The sequence below is a fragment of the Phacochoerus africanus genome, chromosome 8 (assembly GCF_016906955.1).
Source record: "Phacochoerus africanus isolate WHEZ1 chromosome 8, ROS_Pafr_v1, whole genome shotgun sequence".
NCBI lineage: Eukaryota > Metazoa > Chordata > Mammalia > Artiodactyla > Suidae > Phacochoerus > Phacochoerus africanus.
The window spans coordinates 93546902-93572513 of NC_062551.1; the positions used below are offsets into that span (position 1 = coordinate 93546902).

The following is a 25612-nucleotide window of genomic DNA, read 5'->3' on the forward strand; positions in this document are numbered from 1 at the left end:
CTCTCTCCATCTTTCCCTAGTAGGTGCATGAATGGCTGTCTCAACTAAGGGCAGGGCTTATCCTGGGGGTGATGCTCATGTGGGGAAGGGCAGTGCACAGGGGTGGAGAATGAGGTCAGTCAGATTTACCGAGCATAATGTATGTAACAAAACAGGTGCCCATTAAACTTTAGTTGCTAGAGAAAGAGGTAGAGAGGTGTTGAAGAACTAGAGAATAGAATTAGCCAGTAATCCTGGGCTTCAGAACTACACATATTCAGAACAAGGGCTGGTTTTATTTTCCAACAGAATCCTTTTTAATATAAAACAAAGATAAAACATATCTCAACCCTGCAATCTGCCAGCATGCCTTGTTTCTACAAGATGCATGCTAGTCCATAAGACTAAGTAGCAAAGAGTCTTTAGGAGCATTTGGTTGGGAGAAGTAGAAAAGGCAGATCTTAGGGGAGCCTGGGCAAGCCCCAGAGCTAAGATACGTCCGTGAACACTAGAGCAGTCCTTGTCTTTTCAGATCCTCGTACGTCTTCTTATTCACCACATTACCACTGGAGTCTTCGTACTCTTCCTAAAAGGGAAGAGGAACGCGTTAGCCATGCCTCCAGGGAGAAATGTTTGGAACTGACCTCTGGGGGCCTGAGCTCACCCTGGCCCGACTCCAGGGCATTCACCTAAAACAGCGTTTCTCAACTGGGGTTCTGCTCTACTGCCCGTGGCATCCATGAGACATCTAGATAGTACCAATTATGACCGATCCTTGAGGATATATGAGAAAACCGTTCATTCAAATCGCTTTCTGTGTTTAAGATGAGGAACCCTGGTTGAGAAAGGCTCACTTAAGACATGGTTTTCATGGTTCCCAAGAACCCTAGGTTTCTGCCCAAGAGGCCAATGAGAGGAGGAAAGAGAGGCCAGGAAGACTATTCTTCTCCACTTTGCTTTACTCTAGCTTATATACTGGAGTCTACATCACAGTTTGAAAAGGGCTTCACTGCCAAAAGGAATATTCAAGGCCAATGACCTAAAAGAGAAGGAGCAGCTACCATGTCATCCCTCATCTCTGCAATCAATTGTTTGGGATGACCAAGACCGGCAAGGACCCCTCCCCACCCCATGAGAAAATCATCTCCCATCAGATGCTCGCTCTCCTCAAAGGAGATCTAATGTATGATATGGATTCTCTACTTCTTAGCTTAGGAGTCCTCAGGGCAGGATAAGACATAGGGTACTCCTGCTTGCCACTTCAGAATTTCAAGGGGCGAATATAACCTGCCTTAAGACACAGATTTAAAGTCTGATGTATTTAGTAGCATAAATGAATTAGGAGTACAAGTCAAGAGCCAACTGTAGGTACTGTCACATTATATTTGCTACTGCAGTGAACCAGGGGCCATCTCCCACCGCCCCTCGCCAGGTGAGGGAACTCCGTGGCCCGATGCCCTCCATCCTGAGCACTCACCTCAGTGTCAGGCTGCCATCGTTCTGAGGCCTTCTGCAGTTTCAGTTTGGCCCACACTGTAGGACAAGAAATGACCAGCCATCAGATTTGGCTGAGGACTTACTGGGCACATGATGGTATAACACATCCCTCACTGGGATCCCCTAGAGTATCTGCCCTTGAGACTTCTGCCTGTCCCAAACTGGAATTTTGGTTCTGGATCGCCTAAGGACAAAATCTCTTTCCTTGCAACACTTACCATAATCTGCTTTGCTATAAAATAAAAGCTGGGTCAAATGTAACCAAAGATCTCTTAGGTCAGAGAACTGATACTCTCAAAGGAAAAAGTTAATGTGGTACATACAACACATGGGAATTACTGGAGGAAATGACCTTACTGTCTAAAGTTCATAATGGAAGACAAAGGAAACAGACACTGTCAAATATGTTTGTTTAAAGTCTGGTGATATATTTCAAAAACTGCAGAGAGTTCCCATCGTGGCGCAGCGGAAACGAATCCAACTAGGAACGATGAGGTTGCAGGTTCCATTCCTGGCCTCACTCAGTGCGTTAAGGATCCGGCGTTGCTTCCAAAATTTATAAACACCTTCTGCAGCTCCATACCAAAAAAAGAACAATCCCATCAAAAAAAATGGGCAGAAGATCTAAACAGACAATTCTCCAAAGAAGACATACAGATGGCCAAAAAACACATGAAAAGATGTTCAGCTTCACTCATTATTAGAGAAATGCAAATCAAAACCACTATGAGGTACCACCTTACACCAGCCAGAATGGCCATCATCAAAAAGTCTACAAACAGTAAGTGCTAGAAAGGGTGTGGAGAAAAGGGAACCCTATTACACTGCTGGTGGGATTGTAAATTGGTGCAACCACTGAGGAAAACAGTATGGAGATTCCTCAGAAAACTAAAACTAGAACTACCACTTGATCCAGCAATCCCACTCCTGGGCATCTAACCAGAGAACACCATGACTCGAAAAGACACATGTACTCCGATGTTCATTGCAGCACTATTTGCAACAGCCAAGACATGGAAAAAACCTAAATGTCCATCGAAAGAGGAGTGGATCAAGAAGATGTGCTACAGGAGTTCCCGTCGTGGCGCAGTGGTTAACGAATCCGACTAGGAACCATGAGGTTGCCGGTTCGGTCCCTGCCCTTGCTCAGTGGGTTAAGGATCCAGCGTTGCCGTGAGCTGTGGTGTAGGTTGCAGACACGGCTCGGATCCTGCGGTGCTGTGGCTCTGGTGTAGGCCGGCGGCTATAGCTCTAGATTCAACCCCTAGCCTGGGAACCTCCCTATGCCACAGCAATGCTAGATCCAAGCTGCGTCTGCAACCTACACCACAGCTCACAGCAACGCTGGATCCTTAACCCACTAAGCAAGGCCAGGGATCGAACCCGAAACCTCATGGTTCCTAGTCGGATTCGTTAACCACTGAGCCACGACGGGAACTCCACCATCATCTTTTGTTCTTCCCCCATCCTTCTTTTCTTTTTTTGGCTGCACTCACGGCATGTAGAAGTTCTCAGGCCAGGGACTGAACCTGCACTTCAGCTGCTGTGTGTGCCACCAACACTGGAGCCTTAACCTGCTGTGCCACAAGGGGACTTCTCACCATCATCTTTATAAACAGCATCCAGGCAAGGATTATTACCTGCTTCTATTTAACATAAGACTTGGGGGTAATGCTTGGGCGAACTATCCCTGAAGAAAAATAAGTCCATGGAACAAAATAAACTGAAACATTATCTTGGTAGTTGGCATAATCGTAAGCCTAAAATAGTGTAACTATATCAATTTCAAGGTATCAGAAGTAATAAAGTGGAGTTCCCACTGTGGCTCAGCGGAAACGAGTCTAACTAGCATCCATGAGGATGCAAGTTCTATCCCTGGCCTCACTCAGTGGGTTAACGATCCAGTATTGCTGTGAGCTGTGGTGTGGGTCGCAGACATGGCTGGGATCTGTGCTGCTGTGGCGTAGGCCAGTGGCTACAGCTGTGATTTGACTCCTAGCCTGGGCACCATCACATGCCATGGGTTCGGCCCTAAAAAGACCAAAATAAAAAAGGAGTAAAAGTAACAGACAATTTGCAGGACATAAGAAAACACACACAAAAATGAACTAATTAGGAGTTCCCGTCGTGGCGCAGTGGTTAACGAATCCGACTAGCAACCATGAGGTTGCGGGTTCGGTCCCTGACCCTGCTCAGTGGGTTAATGATCCGGTGTTGCCGTGAGCTGTGTGGTGTAGGTCGCAGACGCAGCTCGGATCCCGCGTTGCTGTGGCTCTGGCGTAGGCCAGTGGCTACAGCTCCGATTAGACCCCTAGCCTGGGAACCTCCATATGCCACGGGAGCGGCCCAAAGAAATAGCAAAAAGACAAAAACAAAACAACAACAAAAAAAACTAATTAGTAATATGCAGCTAGAAAATATATCTAAAAATGAGATTACATTCAAAATGCAGCATTGTCATTCTATGAAATTTCATTACTATTGTTGGGCAGGGGGTGTTGAACAACCAGAGAACTCTCATTACCATCTTAAATTTTTTTTTTTGTATTTTTAGGGCCATACCTGCGCATACTGTGAGAGTTCCCAGGCTAGAGGTCGAATCAGAGCTGCAGCTGCCAACCTACAGCATAGCCACAGCTACGCGAGATCCAAGCCGCATCTGCAACCTACACCGCAGCTCACAGCCAACACCAGATCCTTAACCCACTGAGCGAGGCCAGGGATTGCAACCACATCCTCATGGATGATAGCTGGATTCGTTGCTGCTGAGCCACGAAGGGAACTCCTAATATTTAAATTTTATCCCAACAAAATGAAGGGCAAAAATCGAAGAAGCTAATTGGATAATCTGATGACAAGATGCATTATAATCCTGACTGGCAGAACTGTAGGATCCTGACTTGCAAATGAATAAGAAAAAACAAAACAGCAAGGAGTTCCTAAAGCTGACTGCACCCACACACAAAAGCAATGAAAAAGTCCCCAGAATCCACAGATTAAGTAAGGGATCAGGGAGCTCTTTAGAAGGTCATTTCTTTTTTTTTTTTTTTTGTCTTTTTGCTATTTCTTGGGCTGCTCCCGTGGCATAGGAGGTTCCCAGGCTAGGGGTCGAATCGGAGCTGTAGCCACCGGCCTACGCCAGAGCCACAGCAACGCGGGATCCGAGCCGCATCTGCAACCTACACCACAGCTCACGGCAACAACGCCGAATCGTTAACCCACTGAGCAAGGGCAGGGACCGAACCGGCAACCTCATGGTTCCTAGTCGGATTCGTTAACCACTGCGCCACGACAGGAACTCCAGAAGGTCATTTCTATTTAGCTCTGCCCTGGATGATTTCAACAACCTTAGAGTTGGGAGCCAAAGAAGTTAGTTGACCAAGTAGCCAAGTAGTGTGATAAATACATCTGGGAGGGAGAGCCTGAAATTTAATAAAGTGGAGTGGTAAAATCCTTTTCTTCACAGTCTAACTCACTGAAAGTGAAAATATGACAGAGAAGAGATGAACCAGAAAGGAAACAAGAAGCCTGCGAAGAAGAGGCTAATGGCAGAAAAAGCTACCATGGCCAGGTAAACAGGAAGCCTGACTTGCACTTGGAAATTCCCGGACACGTGCGGCACTTGGCTTTTTCTCTAAGAGGTATTTTGCTGCCATGTTGCTGTGTACCTGTCCTGTCAGCTCAGAAATAAGCTTGCTGAGACCATTTTAATTTTTTCCTTCATATCTGTAGTTTTTTGTTTCTGCTGGCTTTTCAGCCGTACCTATGGTATAACATGAGCCAGGGACTGAATCCCAGCTGCATCTGTGACCTATACCACAGCTGCAACAGCTGTGCCACAGTGGGAACTCCATGTCTGTAGTTCTTAACACAGTAAAGTCAATTCAGAAAAATATATATACACTCATTTACTCAAAATCTTGCATACAGGGGAGTTCATAGAACCCACTTAAAAACCATTTTATCCTCAGCACAGAACACTTCCCAAAGGGGAAACAATCAGTACTGCTGGCTAATTCATCCCCTCAAAATGCAGCTTGTACAATTGTAGTAGTTTGTACACATTCACACCCTGCTGCCCTTAGGCCAGGGTATTGGGACAGTAAACTAGAGGGCTGGCTCAGGGAACAATAAAGCTTACTTACAGGAGACAGCATCTTCAATCTGTGTCACGTTAGCAAAGTGGGCAGTGTTTGGGATGCCCAAACACCTCATGCCATGAGCATGACGCCACTCCTGCGTGAAAAGAAGAGAACAATGTAAAACAGGACTGACTGAACACAGAGTACTAATTCCATTGTGCTCATAAATGCCACCTTGACCCTTTCTAAAAGGCTCCACCTAAAGGCAACATTCCTTTGTGGTTCCTGACTGTAGACTGCTGCTATGACTGATCAGAAGCAGTTACGTCAAAGCAGCGTTGCATAGTTTGCTTCACTGAGCTGGTTTATAAAACCTAGGCCCTAGATCCAGACAAAACCTCTCTTGGAGACTTTAACTTATCAATAACTTCCCATGCAACCCCAGCTACCAACATGCCTGAGTAGCCAACACTGATGGCAGGTCAGTGTTATCTCTGGAAGTAAAGGAGAAGATTGTTTATCAGGTATAACCAAGTATATGAAAGAGACCAGGGAGACACTGATACAGGGACAGTTTTGGCTCAGGGACTACAAATGGCATGGGCCCAGGAGACCAATTCCAATTCAATGGAGGTAGTGTTCAGAAAGATTCAGAGATTATTCAGGAGCTTGGCAGGAAAGACCCAGGACAAATTAGTAATATGTACGTCTGAGGGAGAGAGAGGTCATAGAAATTCGCTATCCTTAGGCTACATTAAGCAAGCCTTTCATTCTGTAAAACTTCCTTCCAAGTAGAAGAATTGAAGGCGGAAACTAAACAAGGGTGAATCCACTTACTGGGGTACCACCTAGATAATGCCTTGTCTCAAGAAGAGCTTGATAAATGTCAATCTCTTTGTTTCTTTTTTTAAAGAGGCAAAGGCCCTTTTAGGACCCAAAGGAGATGGTCAGTCCCTTCTTTGGTCCTGAATACTAACAGCGGGACAGAGAAATGACCAAGGATTCAGAGACACAAAAAGAGAGAACTGAAGAGCAAGCAAGTGCAAAAGGAAATGAGGTTCAGACAGCCAAGTGGTAGAACGCCTCCAGAACCATCTCAGGTACAACCCAAGGCTAGCCCTGGTCCCGAGGCCAAATGCCACATGCTGGATATTAGAGACACTCCTTCGCTGATTCTCTTACACGCTGGACACCAGTGATCCTCTCAGGCTGCTCCTACCCTCTTCTCTAAAAGACTTCTCTAAAGTATGTTTCATACTTTAACATCCAGGAGAAAAGGCTCTGAATTCCTTACAGCAAAGTGCCGCTGGAAGGCTTTGGGACCCCGGTAGGTATAGTTTCCACAAATCTCACAGTTATAGTTGATATTTAGGCCATGAAGCTTATACAACCAGTAAGGAATGGGCTAAGAGAAATCAGAGAAGAAGGAGTGTTAGGCTGGTGTCTGTATCTGCTTTCAAAACAGGATACAAGGAATACAGGAGTGTCTGGACTGACTTTGCCATCCCAGCCAAGGGGCAGGTTCTTGGGGTTGTAAATAATCTCATTCTCTTCATCTTCACTTTCACTCTCGCTGATCTGCTCCTCCTCCTCCTCTTCTCGTTCTTCTCCGGTTCTTGCCTGCTTGCGCTGTACATTTTCATGAGTGAGATGTCGCTGTTCCTAAGTCAGATCCATAAATGAAAAGGGAAGTCAGAGAATAGTGCAGAACAAGAAGGAAAACTTACGAGTTCCCTAGTGGCCTAAGGGTTGGGGATTTGGCGTTGTCACTGCTATGGTGTGGGTTCGATCCCAGGCTTGGGAGCGTTCGCATGCCACGGGTGCAGCCAAAAGGAAAAAGAGGGAGGAAATTTATGTTCCTGCAACTCTTGTTGATCCCTCACTTCCAAGGATCAGATCAGGTTTTCTTTCTTGCAGAACAAAGGGAACTTCTTGCCTTCATGTCAGAACTCACTCCCTGACCATAAAGGAAAAAGTCAAAGGTTTTATGGCATTTGCCTAAGTTACTTATTTGAGGCTAGAGACAATCACAGAACAATAGAGAACATAGTCTTTTCTGTCTCTAAAGTATTTCCTGAATCTGTTCTTCCTTCTCCTTCTCACTGCTATCACTGTCACCAAGATAACTTCTAACTTGCCCGAATCTTTCCTCATTCCTGTCCAGCTTCCATTTGTTCCCATATTCACCTACTTAAAAAAAAAAAAAAAATCTAATGGTACACTTTGCTTAAAGAACTTTCATTTAGTTTTTTGCTTTGCTTGAAGGAAAGGGTCTAGGAGTTCCCACTGTGGCTCAGTGGGTTAAGAACCTGACTAGAATCCATGATTGACGGGTTCACTCCTTGGCCTTGCTCAGTGGGTTAGGGATCCAGCATTGCCATGAGCTGTGGTAGTAGGTTACAGACGTGGCTTGCATCTCGTGTTGCTGTGGCTGTGGCGTAGGCGGGTAGCTGCAGCTCCGATTCTACCCCTAGCCTGGGAACTTCCATGTGCTGCAGGGGTCTAAATTTCCAACATAACTTTCCAAATTTTTCTCTGACCACTCACTCCCTCACATGGTTCCTTAGTGTATGGTAGGCATACACAGGATGTATGGTATACCTCATACACACCAAATTTCTCATTATTTCCTTTCATAAGATTTTACATCCATGCCTGCTGTTTCTTCTAGAATATTTCACACCCTCCCCCCACTTAGGGCCATACCTGCAGCATATGGAAGTCAAATCAGAGCTGTGGCTGCTGGCCCATACCACAGCCATAGCCATAGCAACGCAGGATCTGAGCCACATCTGCGACCTACCCAAAGCTCACAGCAACACCAGATCCTTAACCTACTGAGCAAGGCCAGGGATCAAACCTGTGTCCTCATGGATACTAGTCAGGTCCATTACCTCTGAGCCACAATGGGAACTCCCTCCCTTTTTACAACCACACCTGCAGAATGTGGAAGTTCACAGGCTAGGGGTTGAATCAGAGCTGCAGCTGAGGCCTACATCAAAGCCACAGCAACGGTGGATCTGAGCCACATCAGCCACCTATACTGCAGCTGGATCCTTAACCTACTGAGCAAGGCCAGGGACTGAACCCACATCCTCACAGGGACATCGGGTCCTTAATCTGCTAAGCCACAAGGGGAACTCTGCCTCCTGCTTAGAACATTCAATCTTAGCATATATCACCTTATACTTCAGTTTCCTATAGCCCCCAGCCACCAAAATGGGTTTTCCAAGGGCAAGAGGCTACGCCACATTCACTATAACATCCAAAGAGCTGGCATAATGCCTAGAAATAACATGTATCAATAAGTGGTGAAATAATGGTAAAAATAATATCAGTACAGAGAGTTCCCGCCATGGTGTGGTGGTTAACAAACCCTACTAGGAACCATGAGGTTGCAGGTTCGATCCCTGGCCTTGTTCAGTGGGTTAAGGATCCGGCATTGCCGCGAGCCCGTGGTGTAGGTCGCTGATGTGGCTCACATCTGATGGTGTTATGGCTCTTGCGTAGGCCGGCAGCTGTAGCTCCGATTGGACCCCTAGCTTGGGAACCTTCATATGCCACGGGTGCAGCCCTAAAAAGCACAAATAATAATAATAATAATATTGGTACATAATGAGAGGAAGGTCTACCATTTTGGCTGCAACTGGCTGGAATGAGAGAATGTTGCCACCTTCTGGCAACGAAAGCAAAATACTCTCAAAGGAGGAAGTAGTGGGCACAGTTTCTGTTTAACAGCAAAGGCCCCCGTTCACCTTCACAGGACTGGCAACTCAGCACAGTGCAAGTTCACTGTGGAGAATATAAATGTCCCCAAGTTTCTAACGTCTAGCTAGCCTCCTTTTACCAAAAGCAGTTGTAATAGAGGAAAGCAACAGATGATTCTAGTTTTACAGTTATTATATGTGTGGTCCTCAAACAATGGCAGAATGAAAATTCCCACAGCGACTGACAAAGACACGTAGCCCAGTTTGCTATCTGAGTGGGGGTCACCTGACCAAAGCATCATGTGAACATATGTAAAGGGAAAGGTTCTGAGAGCAGGTGACAACTACACAAAGGAGACACTGTCAGAAAGGCAGTCTTCTGCAGGACTCCATCTTCTCTGGATGAGTGCTGCCCTTTCTCCACCTTTCTTCCCCGAAAGAGAGTCAGTTCTTCCCACTCCTCCCCCCACCTTCTCTCTGAGATAAGCATCTTGTTTAGGTTAGGCCTTTTTCTACTCCCAACCCCGACTTCAGCTCCCTCCTTCTTGGAAGAATACTCAAAGAGCAGCCCCCAGCCTGCTCTGTACACTAACCTCCTAGCCCTAACAGGTTTCTCACAACCTTGTAAACATGGATGTATCAAAGCTGCTGTGCACTGCCTTTCTCTCACTTGTCTTTTGAGTGTCTGCTTCTTGGGTCACCCCTAGGTACAGCCTGGAGTTTAGGCAAAGCATCTGTATACCGCACTGAGAGGCAGTGCTTAGCCTCAGGAGAGTATCACAGACAAGAGACACCTAAGGACAGAACAGAACAGGAACTCAATGAGGGCCAAGAACCCAAGGAGAACTCAATTTTCCACAGAAGTAGTTTGACACCTACCGTTCCTCTTGCAATACTAAAAAAAAAAAAAATCCCCGGGAATTCCCATTGAGGCACAGCAGAAACAAATCTGACTAGGAACCATGAGGTGGTGGGTTCGATCCCTGGCCTCGCTCAGTGGGTTAAGATTCCAGCGTTGCTGTGAGCTGTGGTGTAGGTCACAAACACGGCTCAGATCTGGCATTGCTGTGGCTCTGGCGTAGGCCAGCAGCAACAGCTTGGATTAGACACCTGGCCTGGAAACTTCCATGTGCAGTGGGTGTGGCCGTAAAAGGACAAAAGACCAAAAAAAATTCCTATAAGACCGTATTTCTCTTACTTCCATACTTTGCAGCATTTACAGTTCTCAGCAGAGTCACTCACCCCGAGAATCTCTACATATTCGTAGATCTGAGCTTCAAGGAAAGCAATATCTTTGTTCCTCTCAGTGTCTCTGAAAATAAACAAATTGTATCACTAAAGGGTTCTTTTACTCAATGCCATGTTCCCTATATCTGGAAACATTTATTCCATGGGTGCATTAAAAATTTTAAGCATTAATACAGAAATATCACATTGTGAAAGCAAATGCTCTGTTCAGCTCAGGACTTGCTGAGAGAAGTACTCAGGTTATTTCTTAGAATGCATGGAAGCGTCCTCTTTGACCTCATTGTAGAAGGTGAAAGACATATCCAGTATTTAAACTTCCATCATTACAACATAAAAAGGAAACTTGGTGGGAGGTCCCTTTGTGGCTCAGCGGTTAATGAACCTGACTAGGATCCATAAGGATGAGGGTTTGATCCCTGGCCTTGCTCAGTGGGTTAAGGATCTGGTGTTGCTGTGAGCTGCAGTGTAGCTCGCAGATGAGGCTCGGATTCCGAGTTGCTGTGACTGTGGCTTAGGCTGGTGGCTATAGCAGATTCAACCCCTAGCCTGGGAACCTCCATATGCTGCTGGTGCGGCCCTAAAATAAAAAAAATAAAATAAAATAAAGTAAAGGAAACTTGGTGTAGAAGAGCAAGCTCTGGAACAGGCAGACTTGGGCCCAAATCCTGACCTTGCTACTTAGGAAGTGGGAGATAAGAGACACATTCCACAACTTTATAAGTCCTTATCTGCAAAAAATGAGGATAACAAATACTTTTCAGGGTTGTTTTGAAAACCACATATAAAAAATAGCCTGCACAATCATATGGCTCAAGAATTGACTCAACATTGTCATTAGCAAAGAAGCACTTCGAAAAATCTTTTTGAACCTATTTAGCCTCTAAAACTTACTGAGTTAACAAAAGGTGCCTACAGCATAGTTTCAACATTAAAGATGTCACCTGCTCTCAGTCACCTGAGTACAGATTGTTCTTGGTTTACAGTAACAATGACCCCACTCCCTGCCATCGGCAGAGAAAAGAGCAGACTGGATAGCTATGGATCAACAATGGTGATAAATTAGGCTTTAAAATTTCTGTTGTATTCTGCATAGGAATAAAAATTTTCAACTGTAAGCAGGGAGTTCCCTTCATGGCTCAGCAGTTACAGAACCTGACTAGTATCCATGAGGACGTAGGTTCAATCCCCGGCCTCGCTCAGTGGGTTAAGGATCCAGCACTGCCATGAGCTGTGAGTAGGTCACAGATACAGCTTGGATCCCGAGTTGCTGTGGCTGTGGTGTAGGCCAGCAGCTGTAGCTCTGATTCAACCCCTAGCCTGGGAACTCCCATATGCCATGGGTGTGTCCCCAAAAAGCAAAAAAAAAATTAGTAATAATAAAATAAAATAAAAATAAACTGGAGTTTCCATCGTGGCACAGTGGTTAACAAAACCAACTAGGAACCATGAGGTTTCAGGTTCAATCCCTGGCCTTGCTCAGTGGGTTAAGGATCTGGCATTGCCATGAGCTGTGGTATAGGTTACAGACGTGGCTTGGATCCCGTGTTGCTGTGGCTCTGGTGTAGACCCCTAGCCTTGGAATCTCCAGATGCCATGGGAGCGGCTCTAGAAAAGGCAAAAAGACAAAAAAACAAAAATAAAAAAATAAAACAATAAAAATAAACTGTAAGCATACAACAAGGACCTACTGTATAGCACAGGGAATTATATTCGGTATCTTATAATATCTATAATGAAAAAATCTAAAAAAGAACAAATATATTCTATACATGTATAGAATGTATATACAGAATGTGTAGAACATACATATGAAATACATATACATTATATATAAAACTGAATTACTTTGCTGTAGTTCTGAAACATTATAAATCAACTGTACTTCAATTTTAAAAAAGCATTAAATCGAGAGTTCCTGTCGTGGCATAGCAGAAATGAATCCAACTAGGAACCATGAGGTTGTGGGTTTGATCTCTGGCCTCGCTCAGTGGGTTAAGGATCCGGTGTTGTCATGAGCTGTGGTGTAGGTTGCAGACACAGCTCGGATCTTGCATTGCTGTAGCTGTGGTGTAGGCCAGCAGCTGTAGCTGACTGGACCCCTAGCCTGGGAACCTCCATACGCAGTGGGCGCGGCCCTAAAATGCAAAAACAAAACAAAACAAAAAACCCCCAAAACTTTAAATCAATCAATCTGTAGGCGCAGGTGCAACCCCAGCAACTCACCGCTTGGTGCCTTTTGACTTGGGATTTTTGGCAAAGAGGGAGGTGTCCAGGGACTCCAGGGACTTCCCTTTGGTGCTGAATAGCCTCTGGGCTCGCTCTTCTAGGGTCCTAAGGAGACACACGAGGCAAAGGACTTCAGGGTTACTCTACCACATAGGCTTTCTTATTTTTGTAGTATGGGGTGACGAAAGAATGCAATCAGGGCCACTTAGAAGACTGTGAAACACACAGTAAACAAGACAGTTCTGATAGGAAAAACCAGTCTCTTACCCACCGCACTTCAGGCCTAAAGCTAAGAGTGCAGATTTTAATCTGTCCAGACCCAGGGAAGCCAACTCCTATATAAAAAAGAAACAAGTTACAATTTTATATAAATAGACTTGGAAAAACAACAAATGCTCAAACGTAGGTCTCCGTGGCTGGTGTGTGGGTGTTCCTGAAGTGGTGGCAAGACCACACATTCCATAGCCAAGCTCCTAGCAATAAACTCAAACTCCCCAAAGGACTGATTCTGTGGTCAACTTCATAAGTAACCATACTAGTAGTGTTCCATTACCGCCACTATAGCTTAATATATATAGTTAGGACTATTATTTTACAGTTTTCCAAGTAGCTGGATCCTTAAACAAAAAAACCTTTCTACATTCTTTGCAGATGCCTGGCCCCAGGAACTGGCGCCTTATTATTTTTAGTCTGTGGCATTAAGTACAGATTTAGTGGTCCCTCTGAGAAGTGAAGACAAGACCAGCTAAAGAAAACATACCTCCCAGGAGGAGAATGCAGAGAGGTCAAGGTGGGCTCCGGCATGAGTCAGGGCACTGCTTGTCTCTTTCTGGCAAGAACAAGATGATGTTTATTTAGAAGAAGGCAAGAAGGGAGTCATCTAAGTTATAGTTACACCTCAGAGATATTGCAGGTTCAGTTCCAGACCTCCACAGTAAAATGAACACAGCAATAAAGGAAGTCGCATGTTTTTTTTGGTTTCCTAGTACGTATAAAAGTTATGTTTACACTAGGAGTTCCCGTTGTGGCTCAGCAGTAACGAACCCAACTCATCCCCCATGAGGATACAGGTTCGATCCCTGGCCTTGCTCAGTGGTTTAAGGATCCAGCGCTGCCCTGAACTGTGCTGTGGGTCGCAGATGTGGCTTAGATCCCGCATTGCTGTGGCTGTGGCATAGGCTGGCAGCTCTGATTCAGCCCCTAGCCCAGGAATTTCCATATACCATGGGTGCAGTGCCCTAAAAAAAAAAAAAAAAAAGTTACGTTTACACTATACTATGTTTAGTAAGTGCACACCAGCATTATATCCAAAAATCCATGTATATACCTCAGTTAGAAATACTTTACTGGAGTTCCCGCCGTGGCTCAGTGGTTAACGAATCCGACCAGGAACCATAAAGTTTCAGGTTCAATCCCTGGCCTTGCTCAGTGGATTAAGGATTCGGCGTTGCCATGAGCTGTAGTGTAGGTCGCAGACGCGGCTCGGAGCCTGCGTTGCTGTGTCTCTGGTGTAGACCAGCGGCTACAGCTCCGATTAGAGCCCTAGCCTAGGAACCTCCATATGCCAGGGAAGTAGCCCTAGAAAAGGCAAAAAAAAAATTTACTGCTAAAAAACGCTAACCATCATCTGAGCCTTCAGTGGTTCCTGGTAATGACAATAATCACTGATAACAGACCGCCACGACAAATACTAATGAAGAAAATCTGAAATATTGCAAGGATTACCAAAATGTGACAGAGACATGACTCGAACAAATGACACTGGAAAAACGGCATTAATACACTTGCTTGACATACGGTTGCCGCAACTTCCATTTGTAAAAAAAAAAAAAAAAAAAAAAAGCACCCTCTGAGAAGTACAGGAAAGCACAGTGCAGTTAGACGAGGTATGCCTGTAATCAGGTGCTGGTTGGCCTCTTTCTTATACTCACGTATGATGAATAAGAATCAAATCCCTATAAGAGCAGAGCAAAAAAACCAGATAGGACAACTCTCCCTGAGAGTTCAGGAAAACTCAATTCTGTCCCAGGAATGAAAATATATAGCCAAGATTTCGAGCACATAATTATATCAATTTTTAGCTGGTAGGAACCATGAAGCAGTAATGACATGGCTGGTAAAAATCCTTGGTCCAGCCAATGGCAAGTTGGCTCCGACAAATCTCTCTCCAAAGTACACAAAGAAAAACCTAGCACACTTGGCAGAGAACACCTCATGGCCACAAAAGATCCCAAGGGATCAACATCTCACACAATGAAGCAGAGACTTGAGATTAAAGTAAAATAATTAGTTTACTTCTCCAACATGTCCTCCACCCCACACTTCTGCTGAAGCTTACCGGCCAGCCAGGAAAGGTACCGTTCTCCCACTTCTTCTCAAACTCATTCTGAATTTTCCCAAAAAGCTCATTCTGATCTTGGAGAGGCTTCACTCTATCTGTGTAATCCTGAAGGTACTCAAGCAGCATCTCCAGGTATCTACACAGGAATAAGCAACATAGAGACAGCAAGGTTTCTGTTTTTTGTATAAAATTCTTTGGCCACACCCCACAGCATGCAGAAGTTCCTGGGCCAGAAATTGAATCCGTGACACGGCAGTGACCTGAGCCACAGCAGTGACAACACTGGATCTTTAACCACTAGGCCACCAGGGAACTCCACAAAGTTTCTATTTTTGACATACTGTTATGGCCTATAAAACTTAATTCCAGTGATACTATACTAGTTTTTTAAAATAACACTACTTTTTGGAGTTCCCATTGTGGCTCAGAGGAAACAACCCCAACTAGTATCCATGAGAATGCAGGTTTGATTCCTGGACTCGATCAGTGGGTTAAGGATCTGGCGTTGAGGGCTGAGTGGGTTAAGGATCACAGCTATGAGCTGTGGTGTAGGTCGCAGATGAAGCTCAGATCCTGAGTTGCTGTGGCTGTGGCGTAGGCCAGCAGCTGCAGCTCTGATTCAACCTCTAGCCTGGGAACTTCCATACGCCACAGGTATAGCCCCCCAAAATAAACAAACAAATAATAAAGTAACACTACTTTTTTTTTTTTTTGTCTTTTGTTGTTGTTGTTGTTGCTATTTCTTGGGCCGCTCCCGAGGCAAATGGAGGTTCCCAGGCTAGGGGTTGAATCGGAGCTGTAGCCACCCGCCTACGCCAGAGCCACAGCAACGCGGGATCCGAGCTGCATCTGCAACCTACACCACAGCTCAGGGCAACGCCGGATCGTTAACCCACTGAGCAAGGGCAGGGACCGAACCCGCAACCTCATGGTTCCTAGTCGGATTCGTTAACCAGTAACACTACTTTTAAAAATGAGCTTGGAGTTCCCATCATGGCTCAGCAACTAACGAACCTGACTAGGATCCATGAGGATGCGAGTTAGATCCATGGCCTCACACGGTCAAGGATTCGATGTTGATGTGAGCTGTGGTGTAGGCCGCAGACATGACTCAGATCTGTCATTGCTATGGCTCTGGTGTAGGCCAGCAGCTGTAGCTCCAATTCGACCCCTAGCCCAGAAACTTCCATATGTCTCGAGTGTGGCCCTAAAAAGCAAAAATAAATAAATAAACATATACATACAAAAAAAATAAAATGAGGTTACAACTGGCTTTCTCCTAATATATCATCTTGATTCTGACCTTTCCTATCCTCTTTCATCCTCACGATACAGTTCCAAATACTAAAGCCCTAATTTATATGCTAAAGATCTCAGGTAAAAAAAAATGAGAAAAAGAGAGGCAGTCAGAGTGTAGATTACTAACTGGGGCGTAACAACGCAAACAAAACTTAACATCTATATATGAGATCTAGGCACTGCACCTCAGGCACAATCTGAGAAAGTTTACTTTTTTCCCATTCAGCTCCAAAGACACAGAGGCAGCTGAGAGACTTCCTTCTACAACGAGACAAAATTAAGAACAGAATCGACCTGAGATCACAGACGTGTCCACAGACACACATTTTTCCAGAGCCAGAGTATTACAAATGTTTTAAAACCATGTCATTCAAAATTCCTATCCTCCAATAAACCTGGAAGTCCTTCATGCATGCCTTTCACATAACACAATTCAAAACTCTGCCCCCAAACCTTCTCATTAAACAATCTTCTATCTAGTCAAATCCAGGAGAAGCCTAGAAGCCTAGTAATGCCTACCTCTTGTACTCGGCATTCTTCCTTTCTTTAGGAATGTCAAACAACTGGTCGAAGATGGACAAGTAAGTGATATAATCCAACTTCTGGAAAAGGAACAAGAGATTCAGTTCAGATTTTGCACCAAGTCACAGTATAACCTCCGATGAGATCAAAATTGAATGCTGCCTAACAAAGTAACAGGCCCAGCTCATTTTGCACCCCCCCATCATTTAACTCCTACATTAACTGAGTGTTAATTCCACTGGACTGAGCAGAATATCACATACATAATTAATAGCATGAAATAAAAATCAAGCTAATATAAACTAAAAAATATTTATTGCACATTACTACATGTCAGGCACTTGGTTAAAGATTGACACCCACATCACCCTAAGCTAAGGTCCTGGGAAGTGCTACTTGCTCACTCCTTCAATCACTTATTGACTACCTTCATGCCAAGTACACGGAAACAAATGAGAACAAGAGAGAGCACTGTACTCACAGAGCTTAAAGTTCAGTCACAACCCACAACCTCAAGAAGAACTGCATCATATGCTTCCTTGGGACAACCTTCCTGAGACTGTCACATTAAATCTCATCTCTTGGCGTTCCCGTCTTGGAACAGCGGAAACAAATCCAACTAGGAACCATGAGGTTGCGGGTTCAATCCCTGGCCTTGCTCAGTGAGTGAGGGATCCGGTGTTGCCGTGGCTGTGGTGTAGGCTGGCAAACAGCTCCAATTAGACCCCCGGCCTGGGAACCTCCATATGCTATGGGTGTGGCCCTAAAAAGACAAAAAAAAAAAAAACCCACAAAAAACCTCACTCATCTCTTATGGTGAGTTATTTTTTTAATATCTTTAAAAAAAGGACATTAAATAGCCCTTGCTGGTGAAGATTACATTTTCATATCTTTCACGTACCTACCACTCTGTGTGCCTAACACAGGAGCTTGAGTATTTGCGAGTTAAAAACATTTTTTTTATTTTACATAAGCAAAATGTTTGTTATATTAATAAAATTAAATTTATAAGTAGAATATAATTGTCTTCACTGTAGAAACCCAAATTTCATTTTGAAAATGGTTTCACTCCAAGAAAACATGCCACCTCTTTAATATCTATGTAACAGTTATAAAATTCAGGGAAGACACTCTGTTTCAAGTCTAGCAGCCCCGTCCAGTGTCCTGACACACCCCTCAAATCAGAGCCACTCTCCCCCTCTCCTGGGTCTTACCTCAGAGGCCTTCAAGTTAATGTATTTGAGGTAACAGTCATGGAGATCAAGATAACGACCATATCCCTCTTCATCTGTGAACTCCACCAAATCTGGAGGGATCAGAGACATCAATGATTCACATACTAAAGGCCACTTTCTTGGACTTGACATCTCCACTAGCGAGTGGACTGCTAGTTCCCTGGTTCATAATGCAGCCCCTGACCCAAATATCCTCCCCATGCTCACGAAGTGAGGACATCTTGGCTTTCCAGGTCAGTGAATTTGAGCTGGGCTAGCAAATTTTGTCCAAGGCCAATTTAGGATGACAATCTAATCCAGAAGCCAGAAATCGCTAAGGGAACCTGGCTATACGTTTCTCTGGGGCTATTTTCTAGGGCTCTGAGGCCAAATTTGAGCTCTGTCATTAACCTGTATTTCTGCTAGTGCTGGGTGGAAATGTTAAACCCTGCTTACTTTGTGCCTCTTCACTTGGATTCTCTCGAGCCTTCAGGAGCTCCTCAAATTCCACTGACATTGGCACACAGATCTGACACGAAAAAGAGAAAAGCTCAGAGAGATGACTCAACATAAAAGTTTCAATATCAGGAGTTGCTGTCTTGTGGCGCAGTGGAAACAAATCCAACTAGGAACCACGAGGTTTCAGGTTCGATCCCTGGCCTTGCTCAGTGGATTAAGGATCCGGCGTTGCCGTGAGCTGTGGTGTAGGTCACAGATGTGGCTTGGATCCTGCGTTGCTACGGCTGTGATATAGGCTGGTGGCTACAGCTCCGATTTGACCCCTAGCCTGGGAACCTCCATATGCCACGGGTGCGGCTCTAAAAGGCAGAAGACAGGAGCTCCCATCATGGCGCAGTGGTTAACGAATCCGACTAGGAACCATGAGGTTTCGGGTTCGGTCCCTACCCTTGCTCAGTGGGTTAATGATCCGGCGTTGCTGTGAGCTGTGGTGTAGGTTGCAGACGTGGCTCGGATCCCGAGTTGCGGTGGCTCTGGCGTAGGCCAGCGGCTACAGCTCCGATTCAACCCCTAGCCTGGGAACCTCCTATGCCGTGGGAGCGGCCCAAAGAAATAGCAAAAAGACCAAAAAAAAAAAAAAAAAGGTTTAATATTAGAGTTCCCGTTGCGGTGCAGTGGAAACAAATCTGACTACTGTCCATGGGGGATTTGTGTTGGATCCCTGGCCTCGCTCAGTGAGTCGGGGATCTGGCATTGCCATGAGCTGTGGTGCAAGTCACTGATGAGGCTCAGATCCCACAATGCTGTGGCTGTGGTGTAGGCTGGCAGCTGTAGCTCCAATTGGACCCCTAGCCTGGGAATTTCCATATGCTGTGGGTGTGGCCCTAAAAGAGCAAGAAAAAAAAAAAAAGTTGCACTATCACAGAAATGGGCTGTATAGAAATGGATTTCTGATGCTTTATTTGGCCTTGATTTTTCATCAGGAGCTTATTTCTAGTTTCTAATTACCTTGTTTCTTCCTTTTGGCACAGTTTAACACATGCTCACAAAAGCTCAAATACAAAAACAAATGAAAAAAAAAATCAAAGCCCCTTTTTAATAATTTTCCTAAGAAAAGATAACCACCATTAACAGACTTTATTTTAAAAGCCAGCCATTCTCCAACTTTGCTGCATGTTAGAATCACCGAGGAGAGTGCTAACAAAATCCCGATGCACTTAATACCAATTAAATCAGAGGGTGGGGGTTAGGGAACAGTACTTTTCAAAGAGCCCTCAGATTCAAATGTGCAGCAAAATTTGGAAACCACTGCTCTAACGTATTCAAATATAAGTATTAGTGCAAGCACATACCGGCAAGGGCAAAATTATTGTTTTTCACATAATTGGACTTACTTTCCTTCCCCTTAGTATATCTTGGGCATCCTTCCAATCATTTATTTAACCACTTGTTTCTTGTCACCTTTCTACCAGGGCTGGGACAAGGTTAACACACCAGAATGGTCCTCTTGTCGTCCTTCCTGGTTAGCAAAAGATTTGCTACTCTCCAAAGGGGGTGAGGAGACACACATAAGTACAGGAGGGTACGTTCATCTTCCACTTAGGTTCAATAAATAGCCTCTCCTGATGTTTTCGGTCTCTTCATTTTTCCATCTACCTTTTTATTTTTTTTATTATTATTATTTTTTATTTTTATTTTTTTTTGTCTTTTGTCTTTTTTTGTTGTTGTTGTTGTTGCTATTTCTTGGGCTGCTCCCGCGGCATATGGAGGTTCCCAGGCTAGGGGTTGAATCGGAGCTGTAGCCACCGGCCTACGCCAGAGTCACAGCAACGTGGGATCCGAGCCGCGTCTGTGACCTACACCACAGCTCACGGCAACGCCGGATAGTTAACCCACTGAGCAAGGGCAGGGACCGAACCCGAAACCTCATGGTTCCTAGTCGGATTCGTTAACCACTGCGCCACGACGGGAACTCCACCATCTACCTTTTTATTTATTTTTTTTAATTTTTTTTTTTGGTCTTTTTGCTATTTCTTTGGGCCGCTCCTGTGGCATATGGAGGTTCCCAGGCTAGGGGTCAAATCGGAGCTGTAGTCACCAGCCTACGCCAGAGCCACAGCAACGCGGGATCCGAGCCTCGTCTGCAACCTACACCACAGCTCACGGCAACGCCGGATCCTTAACCCACTGAGCAAGCCCAGGGACCGAACCCGCAACCTCATGGTTCCTAGTCAGATTCGTTAACCACTGCACTACGACGGGAACTCCACCATCTACCTTTTTAAATGCGTATGCCTTCCCTATCTTCCCTAGGGTCCTTCTGCTTCTCCTCTCCTTGTATCTGCCAATCTTTCCTTCTTTTTTTTTCCTTTTTACCTTTTCTAGGGCCGCTCCCGAGGCATATGGAGGTTCCCAGGCTAGGGGTCTAATCGGAGCTGTAGCCGCTGGCCTACACCACAGCCACAGCAACGCCGGATCCTTAACCCACTGAGCAAGGCCAGGGATCAAACCCAAAACCTCATGGTTCCTAGTCAGATTCGTGAACCACTGAGCCATGACAGGAACTCCTATCTGCCAATCTTTCAAATGCATGTTAAACATGGCACACTACTATTTCTCCATTATCCACCTGCGCCCGTGACCAGATTTCCATTCTCACTACTTCAACAGAGCACGACTCTGGTGGTTACCAATCAGCAACAGCTGATATCAGTGACTGCCTTTCTGAAACTCGTTTGCTAAGAGTATGACGTTACCTGGAGCTGCCATGTGACCTATGACGGAAGGCCTCTCAGGCTCCTCCTTTACTAAATACATTATTCTGAATGTGCCCCAAAGCACGCAGAAGCTGACAGGCTCCTTTCACATTGTCTCCCCCTCCCAAAACTCTGATTCGCGGCTACAACCATCAAGTCCATGTGATGTAATTTTCAAGCCTCAGGCACCCAACTTCAACTGCCTATGGCACACTTCTACTTAGATGTGATATCACCTGATAATCTATATATATAAAAACTCATTCTCCAGTGCAAATAGGTTACCTTCTTCTTCCTTATTTCCATAAAGGGAACAGACAACATTTCTGTTAGAGTCATGAAAGCTCAGAGTAATCACAGACTCATCCCTCTCTACTTCTCCTACAACCAAGCTTTGGTCAGCTCTGCAAATGCTTAACGGGTTCTTGATAACTGAGATGTAATCCCCGCTCTTCATGATTTTACAATATAGTGCGGCAGACACTCACTGTCATAAAACATGACAGGATCATAAAGTAAGGAAAGATTAACTGGGGGATAGGGTAGACTAGGAAAGAATTTTCATGAAAGAGTTGGCCTCTGGGCTGAATAGTGAAGGTGTAATGATCACTGGAATGAGTAAAGCCTCTTTGTGCCAGTTGGATCATCTGGGCAGCAGATTTCAAGACAGAGTTAAGAGCATAAGCAGTTTTTTGGGGGGTATTACCCATGAAAGACAAAAAGGAGAGAGCAGGACTGGGCAGGGAGATCCTAGACCATGATGCAGACAGCTACCCTCTCATTCAACACAATGGGGAGCTCTGGAGCAAATATTCCTCACTAGAAGAGTCTCACGTTGGGCAGAAATAACCAGGCCATGGTACCTGCCTCTGTGCTCGGTCTCTGGCTGGGGGCTGCCTAAGAAGAGAATGGCCTTAGCTTAAACCTAGGGAGAATCTGAAAGCACTGGAGTTGTAGTATGTCAGCTAGTTATGCTCCCTGCAGTTAAATGGCACGTTCTTTTTTTTTTTTTTTTTGCTATGTCTTGGGCTGCTCCTGTGGCATATGGAGGTTCCCAGGCTAGGGGTCAAATCGGAGCTGTAGCCACCGGCCTACCCCAGAGCCACAGCAACGCAGGATCCGAGCCGAGTCTGCAACCTACACCACAGCTCACGGCAACGCTGGATCGTTAACCCACTGAGCAAGGGCAGGGACCGAACCCGCAACCTCATGGTTCCTAGTCGGATTCGTTAACCACTGCGCCACGACGGGAACTCCGCACGTTCTTTTTTGAAGGGACACATGAGTGGCACAAGTCTCTTTTCCTCCTATCTTTCCCTTTAGTATGCTCTTTGGACAGGTTTGGGGAAAATACTTCCCAAGGTCATACCTCGTTTGGGTGTTTCCGGTGGAATTCCTTTATCTGCTTGAGTCTATTATAGAATTCAGCAAACTCGTTGGGTCCTGAAATGGCATTGAGCTCCTCCTTTCGTAACCTGCAATTTCAGAAAAAATCCATAGAACATGGAACACAAAATCAGTCCTCTAGTGACAGCTCCTCAGGAGGAATAATTTCTGGATTGGCTGACTGTCACTTACCCATCCTTATCGTCATACAAATCCCTCAGGTTCCCACTGACTTCCATATACCTCTGAAAGGCAAACACAAACCCATCAGAATGAAGCAATCTGTACAATTTAGACCCAAGCAACCAAAAAGGGCTTTCTAGTCAAAGCCCAAGGAAACCTTAAGAGATGTGCTTTAAAAGTTCTTGTCAGGAGTTCCTGTTGTGGCTTAATGGAAACGAATCTGACTAGCATCCATAAGGATGCAGGTTCGATCCCCGGCCTCGATCAGTGGATCAGGGATCCAGTGTTGCCGTGAGCTGTGGTTAGGTGGAAGACGCGGCTCAGATTGAGTATTGCTGTGGCTGTGGCATAGGCCAGTGGCTACAGCTCCAATTCGACCCCTAGCCTGAGACTCTCCATATGCCATAGGTGCGGCTCCCCCCAAAAAAGAAAAGTTCTTGTGCTTTCTGGAATCTATAATACACAGCATTGGTTCCTAGTCAGTTTTTCAAACAGGTCATTTTGAAGATTACCTAAGTGATGTGATTTGAGGGGTGGCAGAGTTCCCATATTTAACTCTCCCTAGAAGATCTAAAAGAGAACCATATAAGGAAGTCACTCTGATACAAAGCAGTTCCCACCTAAGACCCTCAAAGATAAACGGATAGTCAAAGATGTTTTCCATTATTTCAAAAAGCTTGTCTGAGGAGTTCCTGTCATGGCTCAGCGGAAAAATAATCTGACTAGGATCCATGTGGATGCAGGTTCGATCCCTGGCCTCAATCAGTGGGTTAAGGATCGGGCGTTGCCGTGAGCTGTGGTGTAGGTCGCAGACACAGCTCGAATCTGGTGTGGCTGTGGCTGTGGTAATGGCTGGCGGCTACAGCTCCGATGTGAGCCCTAGCCTGGGAACCACCATATGCCGCGGGTGTGGCCCTAAAAAGACAAAAAAAAAAAAATAGCTTAACTGAGGAGTGCACATGTTAAATAAAACATCACACAGTCTCCTCCAGATTCAAACTCAGGATGGAACAAGTACACAGTCTCTTCTCCAATGCTTTCAGGACCAGATTTGTTTCAGAATTTGAAGTTTTTAACTTCAGGAAGGCACTATATATAATATACCTAGTGGAATCTGGAACACACATTAACAGTTCTGCAGTGAAATTTATGCACTATTTATTCAATGGGATAAAGACAATAAAAAGGTCTCTCATCTGTTCATATCAAGTCAGATTTTTGCCACCAAGTAATTAACAGAACAAATAACCTTTTGTTTTTGGAGTACTTTGCTTTTGGGAATTTAGATAAGGGACTAGGGCTTATAATATTAATTATCTCCTCCAAACTAGAAACTCTGATTAGATCTTTTTTCCCTTTCTAAATAGGTTTCAAACACGCAAAAACAGAGCTAGAGAGCACAGTATAATGAACCTCCACTTACCTACCACTCAGTTTTAATAAGTACCAACATTTTAGTTTTGACTCTTTCTAAAAAAAAATGGAACTATTACTAGAAAAATGCAGCCTGGTAAGCAAAAAATATTTCAATACAGTGTTCTGAGAGGAAAACACTAATACACAGCATTCTCTTTGGGGGAGAAGGCAGAGTACCGTCTGAGTTTGAATCACTGTAACTACTCTTTGCTCATCCACTGGACAGAGGAGGCTTTAAAGAGGCATCTTCCCCGGTAATGAATAATGAATGAGTTCCCCATTCAAAGAAGTGAGCAAGGGCAGTTAAGCACCCTCAGGTTTGGCAGCGTGTGGACATTTGGCAGGCATACAAACCCTCGACTGGCCAATCTGGTTACTTGTGGCCAGCGCTCCTGTTGACACCCCGTGCCCCCCTCCTCCCTCTTCCAGTCAGTCCATCACGACCCAAAGAGAAGCGAACAGCAGGGCACTCACATCTTGCATGGCCCGTGTGCGGTGGTCAGAATTGATCTGGTCCCGGAGCTGAAGAAAGGCAAACGGTGACAAGGACGCCGTTAGTCGTTGTTCTGGAGTTAGGACGGGCGCCCGAGGGCGGAGCTTACCCGCTCAGGTCTTAGCGGCCCAAGCCGAGAGGCCTCTGGGCGCAGGGCCCGGGGAGAATGTTACCAAGGCGAGAGTTTCGGGAGCGAGTCCGGGGAGGGGGCGGGCGCGGAGCAGGTGTGAGGGCCGAAGAAAGCTCTCTGAGGTTAAACACGGGCAAGGGGCCCAGTCTCAGGGGTATCCCTGCCCAGGCCCCACTCACCGTGGACTTCTTGGTGAGCATCTCTTTAGCCATGACGTCCATAAGCCGTTCCTTCTCCTCATGATAGCGCCGTTGTTGCTCCAGAATCGTCTCCATCGTCCCTCCTCCCGAGCCGCAAGGCGGACCACCGAAACGGCCGGAAACGACTTCTGCCGCCTTGTGCGCCCGCGTCGCCGAGCCGCGCGTCCGGCTGCGCCAAAGTTCCGCGGCTGCCGGAAGTGCTTCGGAGACTCGACGAAAAGTGAGCACCGCGGGAGACCCAATCAGTGCTCGGGACACGGCTGCAGTGCCCCCTGCTGGCCGGGGGTGTGTTGCGCGATGCCCAACGGTTTCCAGGTGCCTCTAGGGGGCAGGCAGATATCCACCAACACCCTGGCGTCAAAGAATCTGACCTGGTTTTCCAGGGCCTCCTGAGGCCGAGAGGGTAGGAAACTGAATGAGTGGTTGAAGCGCATGGATGGGAGTAGGGAACCGGAACTTGAGTCTCCAGCTCTT

At 45.5% G+C, this 25612-nt stretch overlaps 1 protein-coding gene across 1 annotated transcript; it reads right to left on the reverse strand.

The window, feature by feature from the left end:
* Positions 1-255: 255 nt before the first annotated feature.
* On the reverse strand, positions 256-25379 carry SF3A3 (splicing factor 3a subunit 3). Its single transcript, XM_047793414.1, has 17 exons — positions 25118-25379; positions 24790-24837; positions 22909-22961; positions 22700-22805; positions 18572-18644; positions 18116-18207; positions 16899-16981; positions 15078-15216; positions 13500-13568; positions 13007-13074; positions 12737-12844; positions 10508-10577; positions 7056-7220; positions 6853-6963; positions 5622-5712; positions 1457-1512; positions 256-565 (listed from the first exon to the last, which is right to left on the reverse strand). Exons 1-17 carry the CDS (start codon positions 25211-25213, stop codon positions 488-490), a joined length of 1506 nt encoding a protein of 501 aa, XP_047649370.1. The 5' UTR covers positions 25214-25379; the 3' UTR covers positions 256-487.
* Between the last annotated feature and the right edge of the window lie 233 nt (positions 25380-25612).

Coding starts and splice junctions, on each gene's coding strand:
- SF3A3 (XM_047793414.1), bottom strand. CDS start 25,213: ATGGAGACGATTCTGGAGCAACAACGGCGCTATCATGAGGAGAAGGAA. Junction 18,208..18,571: donor TCCAAGTGAAGAGGCACAAA/GTAAGCAGGGTT, acceptor TGATCCCTCCAG/ATTTGGTGGAGTTCACAGAT. Junction 16,982..18,115: donor TTAACTTGAAGGCCTCTGAG/GTAAGACCCAGG, acceptor TTCCTTTTCCAG/AAGTTGGATTATATCACTTA.